Raw genomic sequence first — 14,863 nt, forward strand, 5'->3', positions numbered from 1 at the left:
AGCACATCTGTCAGCTTTATCATATTTTTGAAGCTTGCAATGAGATCCAAAAGAAGGTTATTTTGGAGATCTGGAGTATGTCTATAATATATGTTCCTGTCGTTAAAACAAAAGCTGGACACCGTACAATCATTCTGGGCTCCACCACAGGGAAATCTACAGCCGTGCACTCTCCTTTCTAAACGAGTCTCACTTGTAGAACAAGCACAACAACATATAGGAACATGATATGACACTGTTACCTGCGACTTCTTCCTGAATATCATTGTGACAGGCCCTGGCTGGTTTATGTAAAAGGCAGACATTTGCTTAAACACTTGTGAAGATATCACACAAAAAGCAGCTTCCAGACTAAAAGAAGAACCCCTCCTCCCATGAAACCTCATATTCTTGACGATTTAAGCTGTAATGTTTTTGTGCATCTCCAGCAAATCCCAAAATGCTGCACTATTTTTTTTAATAAATGGACTGGTTCTTATATAGCGCTTTTCTACTCTTTCTGAGCACTCAAAGCGCTGTACACAACTTGTACATTTACCCATTCAGACCCATTCGCACAAGCACATTTTTCTAAGTGCTTTCTAAGTAACATTCACACACATTCATACTCCGATGGATGCATCGGAGAGCAATTTGGGGTTAGTATCTTGCCCAAGGATATTTGACATGCAGACTGGGGAAGCCAGGGATCGAACCACCAACCTTCCGATCAGTAGATGACCTGCTCTACCACCTGAGCTACAGCACGTTTTATCGAGCTACTCGACTCTATCAACTCTGTGATTTCTCTGCGCAAAGTTCTGAGACTGGATCAGCAGCTGGTTTCTTTCCTGTCCTCCTCTCCGCGCGCTTATCGCGGTGGGTGGAGCCAGGCACGTCTCAATTTATTCATCAGGTTGTAAAATTTTAGAGAAGTAGTCGGTCAGATGAAGTGGTGACACAGAGAAACAACAGCCATGGCGAGGTCTAAGGCGAGAGTGTACACTTGTTGCGCACTGATACTACTCTGCTTGGTTGCTATAATTGTGTGTATTGCTGTACTTGCGAGACGCAAATGCCCTACTGGCACTTTCTCGAAAGCTGCAGTGGCCGCAGACTCAGGGAGATGTTCAGAGATCGGACGGTGAGTGACATTTGAAACTTTTCAACCAAATTGCTCTCTTTACTATGTTCCAACTAATGCAAAATATGCTGTTTTTTTTGAACCAAAGTTTGGCAAACACTAAAACATTTTGGGGATCTTAACCTGGATAATCATCATCACGGAAGTGGAGGATTATGGTGTTTCTCTATTTGCGATTACATAACCATGTAACATTTCATAAGAGAGGAAATTGGAGGTGATTTGCAAAACAGCGGTCTATGCAAAACATAAACATTTCCCTACTTTTAAGGCGCACTCGACAACGAAAATAGGAACGCAAAGTGATGAAGGACATTCTTCTGTTCATTTAGGGACATTCTTCAGAAAGGCGGCTCGCCAGTAGATGGCGCCATTGCTGCGCTGCTGTGCACCTCAATCATGAATCCACAGAGTGCTGGTATCGGAGGGGGGTCCATATTCACAATTATGGACGTCTCTGGTAACAAGACACCCTCACTCCCCTTATTCTAATGCAGCGCTTCAGGCCTGTCGGGAAGAATCAAGTTATAATGTCTCATCTTTTCAAAGGTAAAGTGAAAATCATCAATTCCAGAGAGACCGCCCCTGCAAACTTGAACCCTGACCTGCTTAAGTCATGTAACAGCACTATTCAAGTAAAAAAAGGTAGGCTGCTTTTCTTTTATAAGACTTCTGCATCAGTTTTTTATTCCTCTGCGTCTTTTGTAGGCTGTCTTTCTTGTTTTAATCTTTCCATGTGTCATGCCTAATTACCGGCTTGAGAAGCTCCACATTGAGTAATGAATTTACAAGCTCAGGGCTCAAAGTTTAAAGACTTCTGTTTGGTGGTTTGTCATGACATAAGCAGCAGATCCTGTCAGACCATTCTGCAGATATATTTTCTTTGACAGGGATGACTTCAAGTAGCTGTGGTTACATACCCAAGGCACTGCAAGATCACACGTGCTGGAACAGCAAAGTGATTAATCTTCTATTCAGTTTAGTGTAAATGTAGGCGGACATAAATGGAAAGTAAAGTATGTAAATGATATTGTGTAAACATTATTAAACCAGGAAAACTGTAGACATGTAAAAACAAATAGTCAAATAGAAGCATGGGGTGGCTGTAGCTCAGGTAGTAGAGCGGGTCACTTACTAACCGGAAGGTTGTTTCGATCCCAGTCTGCTCCAGTCTGCATGCCAAATATGCTCTGATGCATCCATCGAGAAGCTCGACGGATGCATGTTAGTTAGATAGCACTAAAAACCTAGCAAAGTGATTGGGTGAATGAACAAGTTGTATAAAGCGCTTTGAGTGCTCAGATAGAGTAGAGAAGCACTACATATGGATGATAAAGGAGTTACAGTAAACTCAAAACATGAGTAAATGTATGTGTTACTGTGATCAGATAGCAGATGGATTGGGGTTCCTGGGGAAATTCGAGGTTATGCAGAGGCACACCGGCTTTATGGGAAGTTGCCGTGGGCTGACCTCTTTCAGCCGACCATCAAACTGGCCAGGGAAGGATTCCCTCTTCCTTACGTCCAAAGTCTATACCTCCCAACCATCAATACAAGCAGCACCCAGTCACTGCGGTATGAAATATGTCGACAATGTGAGTTCAAAAATATGAGGAGCAAGCAATTAATGTTTTATCTCCCTGTCTTTGTCTTTTAGGAAACTATATTCAGACGAGAACGGAAACCTTCCTAAAGCCGGTGATACTGTGAAATTTGAGAAACTGGCTGACACTTTGGAGATGATCGCAAACGAGGGACCAGATGTGTTTTACAGCGGAACAATAGCGAAGGATTTAATCAGTGACATACAGAAAGAAGGTATTGTCAGACAGGTTTTATCCTGCTCTCTTTTCTGACCATTTTCTATGTCTGCCAGGCACAATGATCTAATTACAAACGAACAAATCAATTGGCTCTGTGAATCTCTGCCATTATCCCTCATAGGCTACACTGTGGGCTGTCTGGATCCATTAAAAGTTTTGATTATGAGATGCACTGTCTTCAGTTGTGCTTAGCAGAACCATTTGTTTCAATGTTTTTGCTCAGGAGGAACACTCACACTGCGGGACTTGGCCTCATATAAAGTTACGGTGACTGATGCGTGGGCTGTTCCTTTGGGAGAGTACCAGATGTACTTCCCTCCGCCCCCTGCCGGAGGAATCATCCTCAGCCTCATCCTTAACATCATGAAAGGTTCCTGTTAGACACTGACTGCAGAGATTCTGATCATCTATACTTTGAATACACGAAGTGATGCTTTTGGATCATTTTATTTTTTAGCTGAGCTATTCAAATTATTGCATTTATTGGTTGTTGCATATGGTGTTTTTTGCATGGAAGAAACAGGTCCTATTAAATGTTTACAAGTGTGATACAGTGAGAATATATTTTTGAATAAAAGAAATAATAATTGTTTATATTTTCAGGATATAAAATGAACTCAGAACTTAAGACGACTGATGAAAAAATATTATATTATCATCGTTATATTGAAGCTTTCAAATTTTCCAATGGATTAAAGAAACATATCCGAGATCCAAAGTTCCACTCAGATAAAGTAAGTATCTGAAAATACCACCAAGAAGATTCAGGCATTAGGTTTCTCCAACAAGTACAAATTCATGTTTTACCAAAACTAATTTCACTCAATAACAGGCAAATCAGTTTATAACTTTTATGTAATGTGTGTGTGTTTTGTTTTTTTTTGTTTTTTTCTGGATGTTTGGTTGATATTCTGTCTCTGTTAAAACAAAAGTACCATAAATTAGAGACATTTCTTTGTAAACTTACAAATTAAACAGGGGATCAAGTAATTATTCCCCCTTCACTGTACAGTAATGTGAAAAAGAACTTGCAGGACCTTTGCTGTACAGTCTTGTAGAAAACTAAGTACACCCCATGATTCAGTGGTGTGTTGAACCACTTTTAGCAACACTATCTTAAAACAATCATTTTCTATACGGCTTTATCAGTCTCTCACATTACTGTGAAGGAATCTGGCCCTCTCTAGGGTCTGGATCATGACTGAACATTTGCAAAACTGAACGTTTGCATAAAAATGTCTGCCTTTTACATGCTTCACAAGGTGCCAAAGCCCAAACCGTCCCTCCTCCACTACTGTGCTTGACAGTTCGTTATGAGGTGTTTGTGATGATATGCTGTGTTTGGTTTTGGTCAGTTCTGGTGTTGGTGATGTTCCATGAACCCAAAGTCAGTTTCAGTAACTGAGGAACACACCAACAAAGCCTCTGCCTTTGACTGTCGTCCAATTAATGCTGAACCAAACGCCTACATACAGCCTCACCTCTGGAAGCAGAAAATGTAGCGGTCTGTTGTGGTGAAGAGAGATCTGAGTGTGAAAGCAAAACTGTCTATTTACTGCTCAGTCTATAGATTCCTACTCTCACCTATGATCACAAGCTCTGGGTAGTGAGAAAGGAAGAGATACAGGCAGTGAAAATGAGCTTCCTCTGAAGGGTGACTGTGCTTAGCCTCTGAGTTAGGATGAGGAGCTCAGGAGGGGCTCAGAGTACAGCCACTACTCCTCAAGTTGAGGTGGTTTGGAGAAGAGGCCTTCTTCTGTCAACCCTTCTAAACAAGCTATTAGTGTTAGTCTTTCCTCGCTGTACTGTGAGTTTAGAGGTTTTCTCTAGTTTATATCAATTTCCTTGAGCAAGGCACACTTTGACTTTAGGGTAAATTTACAGCAATTTCCAGTCGTGGCAAGATTGTAGCTTTGTGTTAACGCAATGGAACACTCTAGACTAGCAAACGTCTTCTTTTATACATGTATGTGTGCTCACTCTTACATCTGATCAAGTGCATTTGATTAACAGCATCTGGCTGCTACTTACCCTCTTAATTCTTATGGAAGCAGTAAGGGTGTACTTAGTTTTTCACATTACTGCATAGAGTGCTTTCCCCCGTAAATCTGCATTTTCATTTCAACATGATAATTCTGACAGGCGGTGTAATGTTTGAAATAAGTAACAAATAAGAGTTCTAAAAGCAGATGAGCTCAAATCCCTTTTAGATTTGTTCTAATTTGTTGTTTGTCTTGATATTCTTGTATTTTCTCTAATGCGTTTGTTTTTTGCCATCTGTACTTCTAACAGATGGCAAAGAATTTCACAGAGGGTAGCTTTGCAGACAACATACGGATCTTGATCAGCAGCGACAAGACTCACGATCTCCAGTATTACGGCATCACTCCGTATCTGGAGAGCATGGGTACCACACATGTGTCTGTGCTGACCGAAGATGGATCCGCTGTGTCTGTCACCAGCAGCATCAACCACATGTCAGTGTCTGGATGAATCTGTTTCACTGTTAGGAAGCAGCTATCAAAAATGTGTCTTCCTTTGAAACTGAAAGATTAAAAAGGTTTAAGAGATTATTTTTAGAAGCTGCTTTGTACAATGGCTGTACTGCAGAATGAGTTTGTATTGTCTGCGTCACAGGGTGTAGATCTAGTTGATTTAATGTTGTTTTCTTTACAGATTTGGCTCCAAAGTCTTCTCTCCAAGTACTGGAATCATCCTCAACAACCAGTTGCATGACTTCTGTAGAAGAGCTGAAAGTATCTCTACAGGTAAAGGATCGGCACGATCCATTTTACATTTAATATTTATGAAACTCAAGCAATCACGGGAGAGCATTGGGCAGAGGAGGTGGCACAGTGAGGATTCTTTCAATGGCTTTTTACTAATGGTACAAAGAGTTTATTTTTTAGTGGTAACTGTTATTTTCCCTTTCAGCAGTGGGATTAATGAAACACTGCCTCATTGTTAGACAAATCTTGTGAGACCAGTTTTAAACTGGAGCAACGGGTGACTCAGGAGCTTGATACAAAAAACCCTCCAAAACGTTATCCTACCTTACGTCAAGATAAACAAGATAAACTATGTGTAAACACATCTTGTTGTGACCTATTATTATCTCACAGTTCTGAAATCATTTTCCTGACACAACATATTTTTCTTTTATGTAATTATGTCAAAGATTCAGATGAGGCTGCCGTAACTTTAAGACACATATTCCTCAAAATCAGGTAATGTCAGTGCCAGCCAGCTGCTCATCTAGGTCACTGGGACAGTTTGGGGCCCAAAAGAGAGACTTCACACTTATGATGTAGTTACATAAATACAGAGAAATTTCCACAGTTCCAAAACAATTAGGAAGGTTGCAACTTACTATAATGATTATAGCATATTTATGTATATATGTCTGTATGTACCCTTTCACCTCCTTAACCGGTGGACTAATCTGAACAAAACTTTGCACAAACATCGTCACACATACAGCGATTATTAATATTATTAATACAGCAATTTTTATGTTTTTTTTTTCCATCATCCCTCTGCAAATGCGACTTTACGTTCTCAGTTTTTTTTGTTTCACATGTCATGTTCAGTGTACCCCACCTATACCTAACTTAAAGGTGACCAACATTTGCATCTGTGTATTGATTAAGTCACCACTAAAATACAGAATGGTGTTTTTGCTAGTAATTGTAATAGAGATTTAGCCAACTTCAAATAGTCTACATACCAAGCTGTCCAAGGTTAGAAATAATCTGTTTACTTAGCGGCACATTTTATGTGTTTGTGGTTGGGCATTTGAATAAATCATTTTCTATTTGGATATTATTATTGGTCCAGACATATTCGAAATTTCTTTCTATATTTCTGTACAAACACGTGTGAGTACTTAGCTACACTGGCACTTTTCTGTCGATATATCATATGTTGATGTAATTGAGGTATTTATATACCTGATAAAAATGCATATTTAATATTAGCATGTTAGGTTGTGAGCATGTTGGCATTTTAGCATTTAGCTAAAATTAGCATGCTATTGTTAGCTAAATGCTAAAAGCTCTTCTGTACCAAAGCAGGGGTTCATGGCTATGGCTGTACTGCACTTCAGCTAAAACCTCCCTCAATAAAATGCAGCAGTGCTTACAGGCACTTACAAAAGATAGCTTGAATCTATGTGATGGAGGGACAAAATCCCGTGTAACTACAAATTCCTTGCAAAAATTCTAGAGCTAGTTAATATGAAGCTTAAGCACCTTTTACACCTTTAGGAGCTGTGGATATCTTTCAGTTTTTCAAATTAGAAGAAATTTATCATTTCCAGACAGTGTTTTTTATTGAGTCTCAATATGGAGAGTGTCCTTTGTACTAAGAGAGACTAACTATTTATAGATATCCACTTAATTAGTGTTGCCTGCTGAAGTATTAGGCTGAACTTTAGAATATTTTTTGCACAGAAATAGTTCTGTGAACATTTCCATCAGTGTCTGATGTCAGATGCTGAACAAAAGTAAACGGCACATGTCAGGGTTGAATAAATGCCCTTCACCCTCTACTTCACATCATTCAGAAGCAATCATTTTGTGATCATTTTTCTCCTAACAGTGATGAGTGTGGATTGTAGTTCTGTGCTGTCACTCAAGGCTTTTGTTGTATTTCTCAGGAGAGCAGCCTCCCTCCTCTATGGCTCCAGTTCTGCTGAAGTCTCAGTCGAAGACACTGGTGATTGGATCGACTGGTGGGAATATGATCACTACTGGAATGGCCTCGGTATGTGTCCAGGAGATAAAATGATGCAAACCCTCTTTGGTGTTAGAGTAAACATTGTAGTCAGAGGCATTTTCACCCTAATCCATTCATTAATTATTATTATTATCATAATTCACGTCGGCAGTAATGACACCCGGTTACGCCAATCGGAGGTCACTAAAATCAATATTGAATCGGTTGTAACTTTGCCAAAACAATGTCGGACTCTGTAGTTTTCTCTGGTCCCCTCCCCAATCAGACCAGGAGTGACATGTTTAGCCGCATGTTCTCCTTAAATTGCTGGCTGTCTGAGTGGTGTCCCAGAAACGATGTGGGCTTCATAGATAATTGGCAAACCTTCTGGAGGAAACCTGGTCTTGTTAGGAGAGATGGCATCCATCCCACTTTGGATGGAGCAGCTCTCATTTCTAGAAATATGGACAAATTTATTAAACCCCTCAAAACATGACTATCCAGAGTTGGGACCAGGAAGCAGAGTTGCAGTCTTACACGCCTCTCTGCAGCTTCTCTCCTCCTGCTACCCCCCCAAAAACCCATCTCCATAGAGACTGTGTCTGCTTCCAAAAAGACAAAAAACAAACTAAAAACCAGCAACAAACAACTTAAACATTTACAAAGAAAGAACAATACAGTATCCACATCTGAACCAAAGAGTAAAACAGTGAAATGTGGATTATTAAATATTAGGTCTCTCTCCTCCAAGTCTCTGTTAGTACATGACTTAATAATTGATCAACAAATTGATTTACTCTGCCTTACAGAAACCTGGTTGCAGCAGGATGATTATGTTAGTTTAAATGAATCAACACCCCCGAGTCATTCTAACTACCAGAAATCTCGAAGCACAGGTCGAGGGGGCGGTGTGGCAACAATTTTTCACACCAGTCTATTAATTAATGAAAGACCAAGACAGATTTTTAATTCATTTGAAAGCCTGATGCTTAACATTATCCACCCCAGCTGTGAAACTCAGAAACCAGTCTTACTTGTTATCATCTATCGTCCACCTGGGCCTTACACAGAGTTTCTGTCTGATTTCTCAGACTTTATATCTAATTTAGTTCTGAGCTCAGATAAAATAATTATTATGGGTGATTTTAACATCCATGTTGATGCTAAAAATGACAGCCTCAACATGGCATTTAATCTGTTGTTAGACTCAATTGGTTTCTCTCAAAATGTAAAAGAACCCACCCACCACTTTAATCACACTCTAGATCTTGTTTTAACATATGGCATAGAAACTGAACATTTAACAGTGTTTCCTGAAAACCCTCTCCTGTCTGATCATTTCTTGATAACATTTACATTTACAATAATTGATTATGCAGCAGTGGAGAGTAGACTTTATCAAAGTAGATGTCTTTCTGAAAGCGCTGTAACTAAGTTTAAGAATATAATCCAGCCACTGTTATCATCGTCAATGCCCTGTACCAACATAGAGCAGAGCAGCTATCTGAACGCTACCCCAACAGAGGTCGATTATCTTGTTAATAATTTCACCTCCTCACTACGTACGACTCTGGATACTGTAGCTCCAGTGAAAACTAAGGTCTCTAATCAGAAGTACCTGACCCCGTGGTATAATTCTCAAACACGTACCCTAAAGCAGATGACTCGTAATCTGGAGAGGAAATGGCGTGTCACAAATTTAGAGGATCATCATTTAGCCTGGAGAAATAGTTTGTTGCTTTATAAGAAAGCCCTCCGCAAAGCCAGAACAGCTTACTACTCATCACTGATTGAAGAAAATAAGAACAACCCCAGGTTTCTCTTCAGCACTGTAGCCAGGCTGACAAAAAGTCAGAGCTCTTTTGAGCCAACCATCCCTTTAACGTTAACTAGTGATGACTTCATGAACTTCTTCACAAATAAAATTTTTATCATTAGAGAAAAAATTACCAATAATCATCCCACAGATGTAATATTATCTACAGCTACTCTTAGTTCCATTGATGTTAAGTTAGACTCTTTTTCTCCAATCGATCTTTCTGAGTTAACTTCAATAATTACTTCCTCCAAACCATCAACGTGTCTTTTAGACCCCATTCCTACAAAACTGCTCAAAGAAGTCCTGCCGTTGATTAATTCTTCGATCTTATATATGATCAACCTATCTCTAATAATCGGCTATGTACCACAGGCCTTCAAGGTGGCTGCAGTTAAACCTTTACTCAAAAAGCCATCTCTAGACCCAGCAGTCTTAGCTAATTATACGCCAATCTCCAACCTTCCTTTCATATCAAAAATTCTTGAAAGAGTAGTTGTCAAACAGCTAACAGATCATCTGCAGAGGAATGGTTTATTTGAAGAGTTTCAGTCAGGTTTCAGAGTTCATCACAGCACAGAAACAGCTTTAGTGAAGGTTACAAATGATCTTCTTATGGCCTCTGACAGTGGACTCATCTCTGTGCTTGTCCTTCTTGACCTTAGTGCAGCATTCGATACTGTTGACCATAATATCCTATTAGAGCGATTAGAACATGCTGTAGGTATTACAGGTATTGCACTGCAGTGGTTTGTATCATATCTATCTAATAGACTCCAGTTTGTGCATGTAAATGGAGAGTCCTCTTCACACACTGAGGTTAATTATGGAGTTCCACAGGGTTCAGTGCTAGGACCAATTCTGTTTACATTATACATGCTTCCCCTAGGCAGCATCATTAGAAGACATAGCATACATTTTCACTGCTATGCAGATGACACCCAGCTCTATCTGTCCATGAAGCCAGATAACACACACCAATTAGTTAAACTGCAGGAATGTCTTAAAGACATAAAGACTTGGATGGCCACTAACTTTCTGCTTCTTAACTCAGATAAAACTGAGGTCATTGTACTCGGCGCTGAAAAGCTTAGAAATATGGTATCTAACCAGATTCTTACTCTGGATGGCATTACCTTGGCCTCCAGTAACACTGTGAGGAACCTTGGAGTCATTTTTGACCAGGATATGTCCTTCAACGCACATATTAAACAAATATGTAAGACTGCGTTCTTCCATTTGCGCAACATCTCTAAAATTAGAAATATCCTGTCTCAGAGTGACGCTGAAAAACTAGTTCATGCATTTATTACTTCCAGGCTGGACTACTGCAATTCATTATTATCAGGATGTCCTAAAAAACTCACTGAAAAGCCTTCAGCTAATCCAAAATGCTGCAGCAAGAGTACTGACAGGGACTAGAAAGAGAGAGCATATTTCTCCTGTTTTGGCTTCCCTTCATTGGCTTCCTGTTAAATCCAGAATTGAATTCAAAATCCTGCTCCTCACATACAAGGTCTTAAATAATCAGGCCCCATCTTATCTTAATGACCTTGTAGTACCATATTACCCTATTAGAGCACTTCGCTCTCGCTCTGCAGGCCTACTTGTTGTTCCTAGAGTATTTAAAAGTAGAATGGGAGGGAGAGCCTTCAGTTTTCAGGCCCCTCTTCTGTGGAACCAGCTTCCAGTTTGGATTCAGGAGACAGACACTATCTCTACTTTTAAGATTAGGCTTAAAACTTTCCTTTTTGCTAAAGCATATAGTTAGGGCTGGACCAGGTGACCCTGAATCCTCCCTTAGTTATGCTGCAATAGACGTAGGCTGCCGGGGGATTCCCATGATGCATTGAGTTTTTCCTTTCCAGTCACCTTTCTCACTCACTATGTGTTAATAGACCTCTCTGTATTGAATCATATCTGTTATTAATCTCTGTCTCTCTTCCACAGCATGTCTTTTATCCTGTCTTCCTTCTCTCACCCCAACCGGTCGCAGCAGATGGCCGCCCCTCCCTGAGCCTGGTTCTGCCGGAGGTTTCTTCCTGTTAAAAGGGAGTTTTTCCTTCCCACTGTCGCCAAAGTGCTTGCTCATAGGGGGTCATATGATTGTTGGGCTTTTCTCTGTATCTATGAAGCGCCTTGAGGCGACATTTGTTGTGATTTGGCGCTATATAAATAAAATTGAATTGAATTGAATTGAATTGAATTAATCATTACTTTCCCATCTGAAAGACTGCAATGTATTCTACTATTTCTCTTCAAGGCACTCATAAACCACCTTTGGTTTGGAAAGAGCCTTAAGGACGCAATTAATATTCCAGTTGTTTATGTCGACTCTGAAAATGCAGTAAAGTTTGAACCCAACTTTGAAAAGGTACGTGTAAATATTCAGTGTATTTAAATGATAGCACAATAAGAAATTCTGCTTTTGTTCTATCGGAATCTCTTCTCCTCTTTGTACTTCAGGATGTAATTGAGGCTCTTAAGAAAAAGGGACACAATCATCAACCAGCAACACGTTTCTACAATGTAGTTAACGCTGTGGAAAAGGAGGACAGCTGTATCTCTGCATGGTCTGATGAAAGGAAAAAAGGCAAAGCAGCTGGTTACTGAGGCCAAAAGCCAGGGATGTTAGTTTAATAGCATAGCTTTAAGGTTATACCAATTCGTGCAGCCACAAAACCACAAAATCTGTAGCAGATGGTGTCTGTCCTGCTGGAAAATCATTGAACAAGATGCTGATTATCTGTCTTCTTCAGCTGAGTACCTACAGAAGCATGTAGCAGTTGAACTCGTGGCCTCTAGACACAACTGACTCTAACAGTAACATGATGGATTTTGCTGCACAAGAAGAGGCAACAGCCTTATCTGTGACTGTGCCTGACCCCCCCCCCCTTTCACTCTTCTGCTTATTTGTACACATTTTACCATCTGGTACTTCTGCCATTTCTCTCTTTTCTGGCATTTCTTTCAGGTTTTCTGTTGTAAAAGCAACAGATACATATGTAAGGTACATGATACTACACTCGTGTTTCAGGCATGTGCATAACAAAACTGAGTTTAATGATAAAATAATTCAATGTTCAAATCATAAAGCCAAAAGAGTACAAAGAAAACAAATACATCATAAAAACTGAAAAAATGTTATTATATTTTATAAATTATTGGGGATATATTGATATTGAATTTCATTATCTAAATTTTTATCAGCCAATTTAAGATAATAGTTGGTCTGATATTTAAGAGCCAAATCTTTCTCTTAAATGTTGATGTAAGTCCAGAATTTCACAATCATGCAGATATTCAAAAAATATTCTTTGTTTGATGCCAAAATTTTGGACATGGCACCAAAAGACTGAATAAAAAAAAACAATCATTCACATAGACTGCAGATAAAAGAAGTGAAAGAAGCACATAATTACTTAAACCTGCGTTCTTTCTAAGCATTGGGCCAGCTAGAGACAGTTGTATAGAAATCTGTGGGAAAACGGCTCGATTGTGGTGGATTTATAGGCTCAGTTCTTGCTTTTAAGTCTTATAGATTACATGTTTTGTAAACTATGCTTCACATGATTGTTCAGATGGATGAAACAAAAAAATGGTGACAGGCACATTAGAAATAGAACACTACAAAGTAGTGGGTAACTTCACAGTGCCCGTGTCCCACTTGTATATTCAGGCTTTGTAAAACTCACAATTACAACTAAATAGGCTAAACCACCAACACTGGTGCGATTGTCATTGTCAGCTTCACAAAATCTAGATGTAACAGACTATAGAGATTAATTCATAATGTTGTCTTAAATTGAGATATTCGTCCATTTGGTCGCAGGGTGTGTGGCATCATTTGTGAAGTCATTCAATTTAACCTACTAGGACATGGTGTCCACATCAGTGGACATCACATTTTGGTTTGTCTAGACCAAAATACTAAATTTTGCTCTACAAGGGCCTGATATCCACTTACGAGGACATTATACTGCCACTGTTCTATCGAAATTTAAATAGAATGTCCTCTTATGTGGATCTCATTTTTCTCAGAAACAAAAATCAGGAAAAAAAAAATCTTTTTTTTACATTCATCAGGTCCCAAAAAGCCCAAATAGCAAAGAGAAATTAAAAATGCACGCCATGAAAGAGTTTAGATCTTAGGAAGTTAAAATTCTTTAAAAAAAATGAAATACTAAATATTTTTTGCTTCTTTGGACTTTAGTTTTTTTTTCTTTTGGATCAGAGGTTCTTATGTCTGACATATAAATAGCTGTTCATGCATAGCATTTTTACCTTTTGCACATGAGCTGCTTTGTCACTGTTTATTTTATGTACATATATCAAATGAAAATTTTGCATTTGTGCAAAACATATTCCCTGTGTGTATAATAGTAATGGATACATCTTCAAAGTTGCTCATTTTTATAATAAATGGTTGAATGGTCAGTACTTGAAATTTTACCTTAAAATGTTATAGATGCATTGAAAATCTGGTTTCTATTTTTTTTTATAAAACCAAAATGATTAAAAAATGAATACACAGTTGAAAATAAAGTAAACAAAAGGAAAAAATAAATTCTGGTCGCAGTCGATGTTTGACAGCCGGGCAGTAATGGCTTTTTTGTGGATGTACCAATGTGCCCTTCTGCTGTTGGTCTCTCCCTCCAACCTGAGGTCACTGTTATTGATGTGTGCTCTGTAAATCCATTCCCCTGCACCGTAATGTAGTCTGTGCAGCCTGTCTATATTGTTTCTCATAGATCAGTTTGAAATTTTTTGTGGGGGACATTGTAGCAGTTGGAACAAAATAATATGATCAAACATTGACTCATATATTCAGCAGAGACGTTTGCTGAGCGAAAGTTTGACGCACTTTCCAGTGAACACCTACAGCACACAATCAATCACAGCAACACAGATAAAATGTTATTTTACTCCTAATACAGGAAAATAAATCAATCCTGAAGGGAAAAGGTCAGATGATAAGATCCTGGTGAATTTTAGGGTGGGCTGCTTTGCCCCGTCACATGGTATTTGGACCTCGGGGGGTGTGACAGTCACACTGTGCCCTGACCTTATAGGAGCCACCTGCTGCAAATGTCACATTACCATGTCTGGCAGCAGGAACAAAAGGTTGCCAGGAGAGGATCATGGGTAGGGCCTCATGCGATGACCACCCTGCTTTTCCCTGGCAAACAGTGGCAGTTCAGGCATTTCCCTGACAGCTCACAGCAGCGCAGATGATCCGCTGGCTGGGAAACAAGCACGACATTCCAATAACCAATCCCAAACAGCACGGGTTGAGCTGATTTCTTTGATTGCCCTATTTGCAGTCTAATCTGCATAAATAAATAAATCTTCCTTTTGGGGGTCAGGTGCAGGCTCTTCTGGTGA

At 39.4% G+C, this 14,863-nt stretch overlaps 1 protein-coding gene across 1 annotated transcript; it reads left to right on the forward strand.

Annotated features, from left to right (window-relative positions):
- The first annotated feature begins 868 nt into the window (after positions 1-868).
- Positions 869-14,595, forward strand: LOC102776148 (glutathione hydrolase 5 proenzyme-like). Its single transcript, XM_006803198.3, has 12 exons — positions 869-1,123; positions 1,456-1,583; positions 1,673-1,768; positions 2,512-2,698; positions 2,781-2,941; positions 3,170-3,316; positions 3,550-3,680; positions 5,239-5,423; positions 5,623-5,714; positions 7,604-7,710; positions 11,742-11,852; positions 11,945-14,595. Exons 1-12 carry the CDS (start codon positions 957-959, stop codon positions 12,089-12,091), a joined length of 1,659 nt encoding a protein of 552 aa, XP_006803261.1. The 5' UTR covers positions 869-956; the 3' UTR covers positions 12,092-14,595.
- Positions 14,596-14,863: the final 268 nt, after the last annotated feature.

This window comes from Neolamprologus brichardi, chromosome 12 (assembly GCF_056152115.1).
Source record: "Neolamprologus brichardi isolate AB-2024 chromosome 12, ASM5615211v1, whole genome shotgun sequence".
Classification (NCBI taxonomy): Eukaryota; Metazoa; Chordata; class Actinopteri; order Cichliformes; family Cichlidae; genus Neolamprologus; species Neolamprologus brichardi.

Excerpts from the sequence above, each read along its gene's own strand:
- LOC102776148 (XM_006803198.3), top strand. The coding sequence starts at position 957 with ATGGCGAGGTCTAAGGCGAGAGTGTACACTTGTTGCGCACTGATACTA. Across the intron at positions 3,681-5,238 it reads CAAAGTTCCACTCAGATAAA|ATGGCAAAGAATTTCACAGA; the intron begins GTAAGTATCTGA and ends TACTTCTAACAG. Across the intron at positions 11,853-11,944 it reads TTGAACCCAACTTTGAAAAG|GATGTAATTGAGGCTCTTAA; the intron begins GTACGTGTAAAT and ends TTTGTACTTCAG.